This window comes from Gossypium hirsutum, chromosome A13 (genome assembly GCF_007990345.1).
Source record: "Gossypium hirsutum isolate 1008001.06 chromosome A13, Gossypium_hirsutum_v2.1, whole genome shotgun sequence".
In the NCBI taxonomy this organism is placed as follows: domain Eukaryota; kingdom Viridiplantae; phylum Streptophyta; class Magnoliopsida; order Malvales; family Malvaceae; genus Gossypium; species Gossypium hirsutum.
The window spans coordinates 89,244,097-89,259,835 of NC_053436.1; the positions used below are offsets into that span (position 1 = coordinate 89,244,097).

At 39.6% G+C, this 15,739-nt stretch overlaps 1 protein-coding gene across 1 annotated transcript; it reads right to left on the reverse strand.

Annotated features, from left to right (window-relative positions):
• Positions 1 to 10,483: 10,483 nt before the first annotated feature.
• Positions 10,484 to 11,818, reverse strand: LOC121212324 (uncharacterized). Its single transcript, XM_041084789.1, has one exon. The coding sequence runs from the start codon at positions 11,816 to 11,818 to the stop codon at positions 10,484 to 10,486; it is 1,335 nt and encodes a 444-aa protein (XP_040940723.1).
• Positions 11,819 to 15,739: the final 3,921 nt, after the last annotated feature.

Here is a 15,739-nt window from a genome sequence, read left to right on the forward strand (position 1 = left end):
CAATTATTTCAGGCTTTTGTGATCAGAGTAAACATGACATTTTTCACCGAACAAATAGTGGCACCATATCTTTAATGCAAACACAATTGCTGCCAATTCTAAGTCGCGTGTTAGATAGTTTTTTTCATGTGGCTTCAACTGTCTCGAGGCATAAGCTATAACTCTGCCTTCCTATATCAAAACACAACCCAAACCATTTAAAGATCCATCACTATAAATAACAAATTCTTTACCCAATTCTGGCTGAACTAGTATTAGAGCTTCAGTTAAAAGGGTTTTCAACTGATCAAAACTTTTCTGGCACTTCTCTGACTGTAGAAACCATTTAAAAAAATTTAAAATTTAATGAAAAACGAGGGATCGACTTTTTGAAAAAATGGAAATGGAGTCGCCACCAATCTTTTTTGTTTAGGTGTGATTGGATCACCCAATAAGTTTGGTCATTTTAATAAAACATTTTGGCTTACTAAAACAACGATTTTGGTCTTCGAAATTTGAGAAAATAGGTTCGGGAGTCGGTTACATATGAGGAAGGATTAGCACCCTCATTACGCCCAAAATTGGTACCAAATCAATTAGATACTGTCCTTATGTCTGAGATTTAAAAATGTTTTTCAAATGTGGTCCCTTTTAATAACATTTGAATAACCCGAGTTGGTCATCAAAATCCTCTTGTTTCAGAGGAATATAGCATTACATCCAGCACGATATGACATGATCCTTTATACCCTTGAAAACATGATAAATTTTGACTTCCAAAAATTTATATGTTGAAAACCGCAAAAGGATGCCCAATTATTTAGTCCAACGAGAAAATCGAAACCCAGCACAGTAGGGCACGACTCCTCGAATTTCTAGATATCAGACATTGCCTTATTTTAGAATTTAGAGAGCATGAGTGAAATTCTAAAGGAATCTTCGATTATTTTGGACAAACAGGAAACCGTAACCCAGCACGATAGGGCACGATTCCCTGAATTACCAAACATCGAATATTACCTTGAGTGAAATTTCAAAGGAATCTTCGATTATTTTGAAAAAATGAAAAATCGCAACCCAGCACGATAGGGCACAATTCTCGAATCACCAAACATCGAACATTTCCTTCGTTTCAAAGAGTTTTTAGGAAACATGAATGAAATTCTAAAGGGACATTCAATTATTTTGAGCAAACGAGAAATTACAACCCAGCACGTTAGGGCACGATTCCACCAATTGCCAAATATCGAACATCGCCTTCGTTTCAAAGAGTTTTTAGGAAACATGAATGAAATTCTAAAGGGACATTTGATTATTTTGAGCAAACGAGAAATTGCAACCCAGCACGTTAGGGCACGATTCCGAGAATTGTCAAATATCGAACATCGCCTTCATTTTAAAGAATTTTTAAATGAATAAAATCAAAAATAGCTTAAAACGCATTAATGCGACTTGAAATAAAATGGAATCAATCTTAAAGATTTGGACCTTATAAAACCAAATTTCATAAACCGAGTGGGAAACGATGATGTGGGATAATATGCACATGAGATACAATCAATTAACAAATAAAAAATTAAGTATAACTAACCTAAAAATATAATCCGATTACAATCATGCATGGGAAACAATTGATATAATAATACAATGATGAAAATAACAATATAACAATTCGATACAACCAAAACAATACACACAATAATATGCCACAATAATATACATAGCATGATGTAGAATAACCAATGCAAGATATAAAAAAAAACATAGCAATTAGAAGCCAATGTGCTATAAAACGGTTTTAAAATAATAACGAATAAATGGACACATAATATAGGTTGACAAATTAACATAAAAGCTAGGGATATATAATTTTTGAAATAGATATTATAGAATAAAAGTTTGAATCAAATCATATGCAAAATATTTTAAACACAAATTCATTTAAAAGATGATAGGGTACATGATAACTTGAGTGATATATAATATAAAAGAATAATAAAAATACATGACAAGATATAATATACATAATAGGTTTACAAAACATACATACATTAATAACTTTTTTTTTAAAAATGATTATTTGTAAAAACATAGAAATACATACGAGCTTAAATTAATTTATTAATAAATTATATAATAAATTTAAGAACATGCTTATATATATATAAAGAAAACTATATGTATAAAATACATAGATTTAATAATATATATAGATCAAGTATAGGTATCAATAAATATATATACTTACGTAATAATAATTTAAAAGATGTATTATGTAGGACTATATATGAAATACAAGAATAAATTTGAAAGGGATTATATGTATAAAATAATATGACATTAATAGTATGCATGAAATAAAATTAACTTTATTATAAAGTACGTATATATATATCTATATAATAGTGTGTATATATATAAAGAACATTTATATATAAAAAAATAGCATACAAAGTGAGAAAATACGATTACCAAAATTATAGTAAATAAATAACTGATACAAATGATACGATTAACACAAATGAATAAACACGAATGAAATAAAAATAACATGAAATGGATCTAAAAAAGACAATTGAAATCACATTAAAATAAGGAGGATAATTTAAATAAAATAAACTATTAAAATAAAAAGGAAGGACTAGTGCGCAGCATGTGCGAATACGCAAGGGCCAAATCTGGAAATAATCGAGACCCCAAAACGCAGCATTGAAGCTCGGACCAAAGTGCAATCGCGCGAAAATGATAGGGAAAAATAAAAAAAAAGAAATACAAATAGGAGCTGATTAAAACGCGGCGCAAAAGAGGAGGGACTTATATCGCAAATACCCCATCACCGCAAAAACATGCGGGTCCTGAGGGTAGCAAACCGGATCGGGTCGGGGCTCTTACTAGATGACGTCATTTTTGAGCCACTGAAACAGGCTTGAAACAGCGTCATATTTGACGCTTTAAAGGGCTAAAATCGAGTTACTCGGCCAAACCCTAGCCCCCTCTTTTGTTGCCCAGTCGAGCCCCAAGTGCTCCTCTCGGCGCTAATGCGCCACCACGAATGGCGATTAATGCTCTCGGACTCCAAAGGAGTGGTTTTCGGCCTTGAGACTCCATTCAGACTTCGATTTCAATGAAGTGAGAGGGAAACGATGGCTGGCTCACAAGGTAAACTCTTCTCTATTCGTTTTATCTTTTTATGCTCAAGGGTATATGCACAAAACCAGGAAGAAAAGGAACAGATTCAAAAAAGAAGATAAATGAATCCCTCGAAAATCACCTTTCTTTGCTTTTTATTTGTATTCAATATGCGAATGGTGTTTGTTTTTGTGCGTTCGTAAAAAATTACAATGAGCAAAACTTTGGCTTTATAGCCTAAGAGATCAAATGATAAAAATAAATAAAGAAAATACAATATATTCTTTCTTTGCTTTCGTATTAGCTTTTGTTACTGCTGTTGCTTGTTTGTTTTTTTGCAGATACAGGTGTGCTGTCGCTCGGGTACGGGGCTGTGCTGGCGCGGGATTGGCTGTTGGACGGTACGGAGCGTATGGCGCTGGAGGCTTGGCTGCGGCGTAAGGGAGAGAACCCTAGGGTTCTAGAGTTTTAATTTTCTAGGCCTATCGGGCTCATTTTTGGTATTGGGCCGCTGTATTTGGGCCTATATAAGGTTTGGTTTTAGGGTTTGTGTTTATTTGGGCTTTGACTTGTAAATGGACATTTAATTAATGGACTGTTAATTTTTTGTTTATTATTATTTTGTATTTTGGGTTCTTCTTCGGGCTCAGGCAAATTGGCCTATTTACAGCTGCCCCTCTTTGCTCATTGTCGTGTAACGAGAATAGAGCAAAGACTTCAAAGAGGACGAATTTGCCCGGCCTCGCCAAATAATGATTTCTTTGAAGCTCTTCTTCTTCGAGGTAGCTTTGTTCCGATTCTATGCAACTTCAGGGATATAGGAATTGTACCTCCAATTTACTCCACTGTAACTCCAGGGAGATATGGTTCGTGTATTTTTATCCTGCTCTACTGTAACTTCAGAGAGATAAGGATTGTGACTTCGATCTGCTCCACTGAAACTTCAGGGAGGCAAGATCTGCAATCTTCATCCTGTTACCCTACTACTTAGGGGGTTAAGGCTTGTTTTCTTCGATCTGCTCGAGTGGAGACGAGATCTGTAATATTCAGCCTACTCCGCTACAACTTTAGAGAGATAGGATGGTGGCTTAAATCTGCTTCACTGCAACTTCAAAAAGACAAGATTCACCGTTTTCGATCTACTCCACTGCAACTTCAGGGAAACAAGATCTACAATCTTCAGCCTACTCCACTACAACTTTAGGGAGCTAGGATGATGGCTTAAATCTACTTTATTGCAACTTCAGGAAAACTAGATTCGCTGTCTTCGATCTACTCCACTGCAACTTCAGGGAGACAAGATCTGTAGAATTCACCAATGTTGCTACACCGTCTTCTGAGGACATGATTTGTACAATTGGTTTCCTGTATCTATGCTTGTGCCAAATAATTAGGATGCCATGGTCAAAATAAGTTAAATGCTCCTAACTAGATGAATGATTCTGAATATAGAAATGTTATGAGAGTGATTTTAAAAAAAAAAGCTTAAGGTATCATTGCTCATAGTACATCCGAGTTCTATCATTGATGTGCTATCGCGTCTTCTTGCTTAGCCATTATCTTTAACAGAGAATTTGAAGAAGTGGTCATAATTTGGACTATTCTTTTTCCAATACTTCCAACTTTTGAACCTGGTTAGTCCTGACTAGTGGTCCTGTTTCAGGTCCTTGTACTATTTAGAGACCTTCCAGAGTAATGTGCATAACTTCTTTTGTGTGAATATTATAAGTCTAAAAATTGTGATTTCGAAAAAATGCTCGAAAGAGACTATCATAATGGACAAGATGGAATTTTATTGAGCAAAACTCGAAATCAATACATTAAACAGGATAGCAAATCTACTAAGGCACAAAATAAAATGAGAAAAAAGGTGCCCCAGATATCGCAGCACGAGCTTCATTATTCCAATTTCTCAAAGGCTCTTTCGAACTAAATGTGTGTTCAGGAGATCTCGCGTACTTTTTCGATGCTCCAAGATGTACTGTTCTTCCCTCTTGTTGATTTTGGGAGGACAAGACTACCACATGCCCTATGTTCAAAATTTGAGCTGCCCGTTTTCGGGTTTTCAACTCAAAAACCCCTTTGGTCTCAAAGCGCCCTTTACGAATTTTTTTTAAATGGCCCTTTGCGGGTTTTCACCTTGGCCTTTCCCACTTTAGTAAAATACTTCTTGACAGAATCTGAATTCACAGGATTGGGCAAGTTTTTACCATCCATCTCGGCTAGAATCAACGCTCCTCCGGAGAAAGCTTTCTTCACCACGTAAGGCCCCTCCCAATTAGGCATCCATTTTCCTCTAAAATCCTTCTGTATGGGAAGGATATTTTTCAAAACCAGGTCCCCCTCATGGAATTCCCTCGGGAGAACCTTTTTATCATAGGCTCGCATCATTCGTTTTTGGTACATCTGGCCATGACGGATAGCTCTTAGCGTCTTTTCTTCAATCAAGTTCAATTGATCATATCGAGACTGGATCCACTCTGCTTCATCTAACTTTAACTCCGACAACACTCGAAGGGATAGGATCTCGACTTCGATCGGCAACACCGCTTCTATTTCGTAAACCAAAGAGAAAGGCGTTGCCCCAGTAGAGGTTCTGACTGATGTTCGATAAGCAAATAGGGAAAATGGTAACTTCTCATGCCAATATTTGTAGGTCTCAGTCATCTTCCCCACAATCTTCTTAATGTTTTTATTGGCCGCTTCCACTGCCCTATTCATTTTCGGGCGGTATGGTGACGAGTTGTGGTGTCTGATCTTGAATTGGTTGTAGACTTCCGCTATCGTACTATTGTTCAAGTTTAATACATTGTCATATATGATCCTCTCTGGCATCCCATATCGACATATGATCTTTTTTTTCAGGAATTTGCTCACTACCGACTTTGTAACATTGGCATATGAAGTGGCTTCTACCCATTTGGTGAAATAGTCGATAACCATAAAAATAAATCGATGCCCATTGGAAGCTTTCAGCGATATTGGTCCAATCACATCCATGCCCCACATAGAGAAAGGCCATGGGGAAGTCATGGCATGCAGCGGTGAAGGAGGCACATGAATTTTGTCTCCGTAGATTTGGCATTTATGACATCTCTTGGCGTAATTGACACAGTCTCCTTCCATAGTGGACCAATAATACCCGAATCTTATAATTTGCCTAGCAATTGTAAAGCCATTAGCGTGTGTCCCACATACGCCTTTATGGACTTCTTCCAAGATTTTCTTAGCCTCTACAGCGTCTACGCATCTTAATAGCACTTGATCCTTTCTTCTTTTGTATAGGATCTCCCCATCTAAGACATAGTCGATGGCCAACCGTCTCAGCATTCTTTTGTCATTCTCGCTTGCCTAGTCCGGGTACTCACGATTCTTCACGTATTGCAATATATCGTGATACCAAGGGTGATCATCTTTTTCTTCATCCTCTTCAATATTGTAACAGTGAGCCGGAGTTTCATAAATGCTCATCTGGATGGGTTTGGAATCTTCTTGTTTGTTCACCTTGATCATGGAAGCTAAGGTGGCCAAAGCATCGGCCATCTGATTTTCGTCCCATGGAAGGTAGTGGAAGATAATGTCATCGAACTCTTTAACCAATTCAAGGACCAGTTTTTGATAATCGATCAACTTGGGATCTCTGGTCTCCCATTCTCCCTTGAGTTGATAAATCACTAGCGCAGAATCTCCATAGACCTCTAGCCCTTTAATCTTACGCTCTATGGCTACACGAATACCCATGATGCACGCTTTGTATTCTGCCATGTTATTCGTACAATTAAAATCCAATTTACTAGTGAATGGATAATGATCTCCGTTTGGGGATACCAAGACTGCCCCGATTCTGTTACCCATGGCATTTGATGTCCCATAGAAGTTTAGTTTCCAGGGAAGTTCTTCCGGAGCGCCTTCTTCAATGGTCGCAACACACATCAGGTCTTCATTCAGGAAATTGAAGTTCAAAGGCTCCTAGTCTTCCAAAGCTCTACTGGCCAGAAAATCTGGTATTGCACTCCCTTTCACTACTTTCTGGTTCACATAAACTATGTCGAATTTAGAGAGCAGAATCAGCCATCAGGCCATCCTTCCATTCAAGGTTGTTGACTCCATCATGTACTTTAAAGGGTCCAGTTTTGAGATGAGCCAAGTAGTATGATACAACATATATTGCCTCAACCTTCGGGTTGTCCAAACAAGGGTACAACACAACTTTTCTATCGGTGGGTACCTTGTCTCACATTCAGTGAACTTTTTACTAAGATAGTATATAGCTTTTTCTTTCCTTCCTGACTCATCATTCTGACCCAGTACACATTCCATGGAATTCTCAAATACTGCCAAATACAGTATCAATGGCCTATCGGGGTTAGGTGGCATCAGCACCGGAGCATTGGATAAGTACTATTTGACCTTGTCGAAAGCCCTTTGGCATTCTTCATCCCATTCCACTAGGTTGTGTTTCTTGAGGAGGCGAAAAACAGGGTCATATTTCTCGGTTAGTTGTGAGATGAACCGAGCGATGTAATTTAATCTTTCTAGAAAGCCTCAAACCTCTTTCTGGGTATGCGGCGGAGATAGTTCTTGTATGGCTTTGACTTTGTCTGGATCAATCTCAATCCCTTTTTCACTAACCACGAATTCGAGCAACTTTCCAGACCTGGCTCCGAAGGTACATTTGGCCGGATTGAGTTTTAGCTGAAACTTTCTCAATCTTAAGAAAAACTTTCTCAGGACTTGTATGTGCTCCTTCTCTGTTCGGGATTTTACGATCATATCATCGACATAAACTTCGATTTTTTGTGCATCATGTCGTGAAACAGGGTTACCATGGCTCTTTGATATGTTGCCCCCACATTTTTCAGTCCAAACGGCATCACCTTATAGCAGAACGTGCCCCACATGTTTACAAATGTAGTCTTCTCCATGTCTTCATGATGCATCTTGATTTGGTTATATCCGGAGAAACCGTCCATGAATGAAAACAGTGAGTGTCCCGCCGTGTTGTCCACTAGGGTGTCAATATGAGGCAATGGGAAATTATCCTTTGGGCTGGCTTTGTTCAAATCTCTGTAGTCCACACACATTCGCACCTTTCCATCTTTCTTAGGGACAGGGACGATGTTGGCTACCCAATCTGAGTATTTTACCACTTTTAAAAATCCAGCGTCAAACTGCTTTCGAACCTCTTCTTTTATTTTTAGCAAGACGTTAGGCCTCATTCCTCGGAGTTTTTACTAAACTGGCTTACATTCTTCCTTTATGGGGAGTCGGTGCACTACAATATCAGTGTCCAACCCATGCATATCTTGATATGACCATGCGAAGACATCTTTGAATTCTTGAAGTAATTCAATAAGGTCTCGCTTCATCTCTATAGTGATACAAGTTCCGATCTTCACATCTTGTCCCTCTCCTAAGCTCACAATTTCTATTGATTCTTTGTGAGGTAGGATTTGTTTCTCGTCCTGTTCTACCATCCTCAACAAATCAGGAGATAGGTTACAGCTATGGTCATCTTCAAAATCCTGAGAATCCTCCATACACATATCTCGCTCAAAAGGAGATTTTGAGCCACTAGTAGTGTCACTCATATCATTGATATCTGGGGACCTATTATGAAGATGAACGAAGATACAAAGAATCAAAAGAATTCAAGAACACTTATCTGTATGGTATGATTATGAATGAAGACTGAAAGAATATTTAGAAGAACGTTCGAAGAACAAAAGAATCCGAAAGTAATCGTTTGTATAATATGATTATGAATGAAAATGAAAGAATGAAAGGACATCTGCTCAAAATGATAATAATTGCGCATTTCATTGAAATGACGTTTTTAAACATAAGCCTATTTCACAAAAGATTCTTATTACTCCTAGGCCTAGAGCAATAAGTGTGTTTTGGACATTACTCCGAGTCAGTTCTAAAAACTACAGGAATCTCTTGCTAAGTCCAGTTATCCAGAACACTTCCAGGTACGTAGGGGCAAATGCCGAAAAATTTTCCCCTCCCGTCTCTTCTTCGTATGTGGCGTTGATGTCCAAGCTTTCCAACCTTTCTTCTATGGCTTCTTTCCTTGGCGTGCCCCACTCAGGATGAATGATTCCTCCAAACACAAAAGTTTTCGATATATGGGGGAATATCATTGGCTCCCATTCGATTGCCTCCCCCGTTAACCGTGCTCTCCTTCTTTCTTGCTTCTTCTCTAACTCCTTTCTCCTTTGTCTCGCATCCGGCTTAAATCCTAAGCCGAGGCGGTCTCTCTTGTCCTTCAATACTGGTGTTTCAACCCTTCATTGGAGACGTCTCTCAAGTCCTCTTCCGGGGATGGCCTCTTTTCCAACCATCAACTGTAGACTCATCCTCGTGTTTTTGGACAATTTTGGTATTAGAATCTTACTTCCCTCGGTGATGAACGTTGCATTAACAAATTCCAAAGACCAAAATGAGTATTCGATTGCTTCGTTATTTGTCTCCAAATAGCACGCATTACTGCTTACAGTTGCAATGATATCCTCTTCAGCATTGATCGTTATCAACCGCCCCTCTGATACCAACTTCAACTTTTGATGCAATGATGAAGGCACTACCCTAGTTGAATGTATCCAGGGTCTCCCCAATAAGTAATTGTATGAGAGCTTGATATCCATCACTAGAAAATCCACCTCATTTATGTTTGGCCCGATCTGAAGAGGTACATCGATTCTGCCCATCACCCTTCTCTCCGTGTCATCGAATGCTTTCATTATGTTCTGGCACTTTTTCATGTGAGAGCTGTCTATAGGTAATCTGTTTAGCATAGTCAATGGCAGGACGTTCACGGCTGACCCATTTTCAATCAGTACACCTGGCAACGTATACCCTTTACAGCGCGTGGTAATGTGAAATGCTTTAGTCGACCCCGTGCCACCAGGTGGTATCTCGTCGTCATTGAAGAAGATATAATTGTCAGAACTTATGTTGCTAACCAAGCAGTCCAGCTTGTTGATAGAGATATCATTGGCAACATATGTTTCATTGAGGACCTTCATCAGCGCGCTGCGGTGGACCTCCGAACTCAGGAGTAAGGCCAATACCGAAATATGAGCTGGTTGTTTACGTACCTGTTCCACCACACTGTACTCGCTGTGCTTTAGGAATTTCAAAAACTCCTTAGCCTCCTCCTCGTTAACTGGCTCATTAACAGGAAGTTCAGATTTGGTGGCTTTTTATTCATCTCTTCGACCATTGGGGCTTTTCCTTTTACGGGTTGTGCCTTCTCGTTTGCTGTATCGTAACGTTTCCTACTACGTGTACAGGAGCCCTTATCTTGGTCCTCTTTTGAAGCGTCAACCAAGCTTTCCTTTCCCGGAATCGTCATGTTACAATCATAATTCTATGGGACTTTTTTGCTGTCTTTGTATGGGAAGACTGCAGGTCTTTGGATTATGACCCTCGGTGGCATTTGCACTCCAGCTTCATTATTTTTGGGTCGTGATATGATGACCACGGGGTAGTTAACTGTTTGATTCTGCGTGGTCGATTCTCCCTCCGATGCACATATATCTCCCTCTCCGGGGTTTTTAGCTTCCTTATAAAACTCCATTTCTTTATTGTTCATCATGTTCTGTACTAGGGCCCTGAACTCCACACACTCTTGGATTTCATGCCCCACCTCGTTGTGAAACTCGCAGTAGTTCCTCTCTTCTTCAGATTCTTTTCTCGAATCTGACGAGATCAATCCTCTATTGACCATCTCCTTCCACACACGTCTCAACGGGGTCCTGTCTTCTGCAACCTCATATTTGACCTTCTTGTTCCTGCCTTCACTTATCCCGTTCACTCCTTGGTCGGTATGATTGGGGAGTGGGTTTCCTACTACATTGGGCACGGCTGGGTCATCAAACCTCACAATCCCCATTTTAATAAGTCTTTCAACTACTTTCTTGAATGCAATGCAGTTTTCGATCGAATGCCCAGTGATTCCCGCGTGGTATTCATATTGGGCGTTTGTGTCATACCATTTGGGATATAAGGGCTGCAGTGGCTTCAGGTAAAAAGGGGACACTACATGAGCGTTGAACAGGTTCTGGTACAACTCCCTATACGTCATTGGTATAGGGGTAAACTGTGGCCTTTCTGTGTTCTCCCTCGCGTTGGATTCTTGTCTTACAGAGCTATGTTGATTGGTGGTCACCGTCTTTGGTTGATTTACAGTGAGTGATTTGGACTGACCCTTACTAAATGTGCTCGTGTTGTTCACTTCATTATCTCTTTTCCTTGGGGCCGACTTTCTATTATTTTCTCCTACTTCTATCTTACTTCTCCTCACAGTATTTTCAATCATTTCACCCGTCATCACTATGTTTGAGAAGCTTTTGGTGGCGCTTCCCAACATATGAGTGATAAAAGGGGCCTTCAAGGTGTTGATAAAGAGCATCGTGGTTTCCTTTTCTAGAAGCGGCAGCAGAACCTGTATGGCCACTTCTCTCCATCTTTGTACGTACTGCCTGAAACTTTCATTTGATTTCTTCTCCATATTTTGGAGAGTGATCCTGCTAGGAGTCATGTCCGTAACATGATTATATTGTTTCATAAAGGCCTGAGCCAGGTCTTTCCATGAGTTAATTTTAGCGTGGCTCAATTGGTTATACCACTTAAATGCTGCCCCAGCTAGACTATCTTGAAAGCAGTGAATTAATAGCTTGTCGTTGTTAACATATCCCGTCATTCACCTGCAAAACATCGTGATGTGAGCTTCAGGGCAGCTCGTTCTATTGTATTTCTCGAATTCAAGCATTTTGAATTTGGGGGGAAGGACCAAGTTTGGGACCAAACTCAGGTCCTTAGCATCAATCCCTTGATGATTAACTGCGGTTTCCATAGCTCTGAATTTTTCCTCCAGCTATTTACAACATTCTCCCAATTGTTTTTACGATTCTACCCTCGCCTTTTCTTCTTCTGCAACTTCGTCCAAATCGGGAACGGGCGGATAATTCAGGTTATTAACAAAGTTAGAGCTTGAGCCAGCTTGAAAATTCATCGGTATCAAAGCTCCGACCTGAATCTGCTGAGGCATGATCGTAACAGATGGGTTTTGTAGATTAATCTCGGGCTTCATCGGTACATGTGTCGGAGTGAAGCCAGGGGGTATTGAGGATCTTCATTAGTTTCCTCAACATTGTCCATGGGGCCCTTTCCCTTATCCGTTCCTCCCATCAACAATTGGGATAACTGACTCATCATTTCCCTTTGGGATTCCATCATTTGCTCATTCATCTTTCACTGAATCTTGGCTAGCTGCTCTTGCATCTGAAACTGCATTTTCTCCTGCATGTCCTTTTGCATTTGCTCCAATTTCTCAAGTCTTTTATCCATTGACTTTTTCCTTGTACCATAGGGGTGCGTAGTTGGTTGGTTTTCGTTGGTTTCCAGGTTACTGAAATGATTTTTAATTAATTAGAAACCCTTTTATGACCTTAATGCATAATGATGTGATGTAATACAAGTGCATGAATGCAAAGGAGGCATCAATTTGGATTCAATTCCCTTTAGAAAACTTCACTAGAGAATAAAATTCTTTTACATAAAGTTGAGTTACAAATAAAATTTCGCTCTAACGCTCAAAGTCTTAATTTTCCTAAGCAACGAGGCTAGCTCCTGTCCCCGATCTGACTCCAACTCATACTTCACGCTCAGGGTGTCCGCTTGTACCGCTAAAGCTTGTAAGTACTCAGCTACCTCCCGGATCTGGGTTATGGCTTCTCCCATAAGGTAATCCCTGTTTCTGACTTGGTCTTACGCATGGTGAAGCTGCTCTTTCCAACGGTCCTCATTTGCCTCGAAAAACTGAATCCGCATCTCACAGTTTTGTAATGACACTTCTAATTCTTCTATTTTTCCTTTCATTTCTTCTATCTTGCTCAAGCTTGCTCTCAACTCCATCACGGTATTGCGACTTCGGTACTGCTGAAGAGACTTCTTGAGTTCTGCCACTCTAGCCCTTAATTCACCTAGTTCATTTCTACTTTCTAACAGACTCTTCTCCAAATCTTCGTTTCCTGACTGAGCTTCTTAGAATTTCCTTTCCCATCGGTCGGCTTTGGTCTTTTCTTCTCCAATTTCATGGCGCCATTGTTCGGAAGTCTTACCTAACCCTGCAGTCCTCATAGACAGGCGTAGCTTCTTATAATCAGTCTTCAAGCTGTTTAGATCTTCTTCGGCCTTAGTTTTCCCTTTTCTCCACTTTTCGCCTCTGACCTCTGGACATCAGCATCTAATCTTAGATGTATCTTCTCTTCCTCCAATTTTTCGATCTTTTTCCGAAGCTCTGAACTCTTCTTCTCGAAGTCTTGCTTTATAATTTCCAACTCTGACGGGGCGACTTGTAATTGTTCCACCATAGGTCGAATATTTTCCAAGCTTGGCCTAGGAACATTATCATTAACCCTATTCTTAAACCATCCATCATACTCGGGCGTCACCATGGAACTGACAGCCAACCTCTTCATCCAACGAGTTTGCTTCCAAGCATCGGATAACTCCCAAACTTTCTTCTTATAGTGGGCACCTTTAAAAGAGAATTCACACTGAACAAGTCCGTAGGTTGTGGGTACAAACTGCCTCGATTTATATTGCCTTAATGCAAGCAATGAAGTATACCCAGTAGCTCCCTAAATTCCTAACAACGGCATCTAATCAAAGTTCCCACATCGATACATTATCTCATCAGGAACCATCCAATAAGCTTTCCACTCGATATCCCCCTCCTTGAGGTTTTGAAGAATTTCTATCCACTTCTCCTCCGAGATATCCTCTCTCCTTTGTATGGCTACCTCTTCTTTTAACGAGGAATAACCTTCGGAAAAGACCCGATAAGAAACATTGTCTACCTTCCAAAAGTGCCCATGAAACCATACCATCAATAATTGTGCATATCCAATAAACCGCCCCTCGCCTGTCTTCCGACACGTGCTCAAGGATCTGAACGTCTCAGCCAATATCGCCGGTACAGGTGTGATTCCCTTCTCAAGACGATCGAATAAGTCAATGACTGCCTCGTCTACGTGCCTCAAAGCCTTAGGAAAGATTACCAAGTCGTAGATGCTTAAGGCTAAGATATCAACCCTCTTTCTTTCATCTAGATGCGTTAAAACCAAATCTCGCAAATTCTCCCAAGGGATACATTTACTATCTTCTTTTTGTTGAATTCGAGCAGTGACCCAAGGCTCGCTCATCCCTGAAATGGTCATCAGTTTCTTCATGAAAGTCTAACCATTAAAACCCCTGGCATAAGTCTTTCTAACTTGAACTTTCGGACACCTGAGCAGGTAGTGTATTCCTCCATGGTAGGTACTAAATCCACTTCTCCAAAAGTGAAACACTTGTAAGCAGAATTCCAAAACTAAACCATAACTCGGAATAAATGCCTGTCCACCCTAATATCTAGCAAGTAGGATATATCACATAGCTTTGATAGAACAACTGTTTGGTCCCTTCATCCCAACGAGCCCATATATCTTTCAACTCTTGCAGCTCATTCTGTGCTACATTGACGCGAGTAAATTCCTACAACTCTGATATATATCCTTCTGTCAAGCTATCCCCTTTCTCTGATTGTAGCTTCTCTGACCATGCGCGGACGGCTGCATTATCCTCAACTTTATTGAGAAATTCATTCTCCATGTCAAACTTTCTAACTTAGTAATTGAATAAGAATCAACACTTCCTTTAGTATGCAATGTCATGCAAAACACAATCAAAATAAAACACAGGTTAGTACCAAATAATAGTGATAAAATGCAAGCACATAAACGATAATTACAATGCATATACGGGTAAATACTAAGGCTTGACACGGCTCCACCCAAGGATAGCTCCTAAGGTTCACTATATGTGGTTCGGTTCTAGAGATAAGGTACCCGAACCAGCAGATTCCTCAATCCTCACCCATTATAGGCTCATATAGATCGAGTTCAGTTCAGGGGGATACATTTCTCTATGACCATGTGGAGATGAAAATCTCACGAAGTCATAGTTACGGATGTACCTCGGAAGTAATCCACTTGCCCATGCAGAGGTGAAAACCTCACGAAAGCATAGTTTCTTACTCCCACTTAGAAGGTGTGACCACAACGGTCATGCAATGAAATGCAATATTATTCTACAAGACTCGCACCATGGCAATCATACAAACAAATGCAATTATGATTTTCAAAACAAATTTCCAATATTTCGACAAAAGGACAACAAATAATCAATTTCATGGCTAGACTCTCTTGATATCTCGTCCCTAGTGGAGTCGCCAAGCTATCAAAACAATTTAAAAAAATTTTAAAATTTAACGAAAAATGGGGGATCGACTTTTTGAAAAAACAGAAATGGAGTCGCCACCAATCCTTTTTGTTTAGGTGTGATTGGATCACCTAATAAGTTTGGTCATTTTAATAAAACATTTCGGCTTACTAAAACAACGATTTTGGTCTTCAAAATTTGAGAAAATGGGTTCAGGAGTTGGTTACGTATCAAGAAGGATTAGCACCCTCATTACGCCCAAAATTGGTACCAAATCGATTAGATACTGTCCTTATGTCTGAGATTTAAAAATGTTTTTGAAAAGTGGTCCCTTTTAATAACATTTGAATAACCCGAG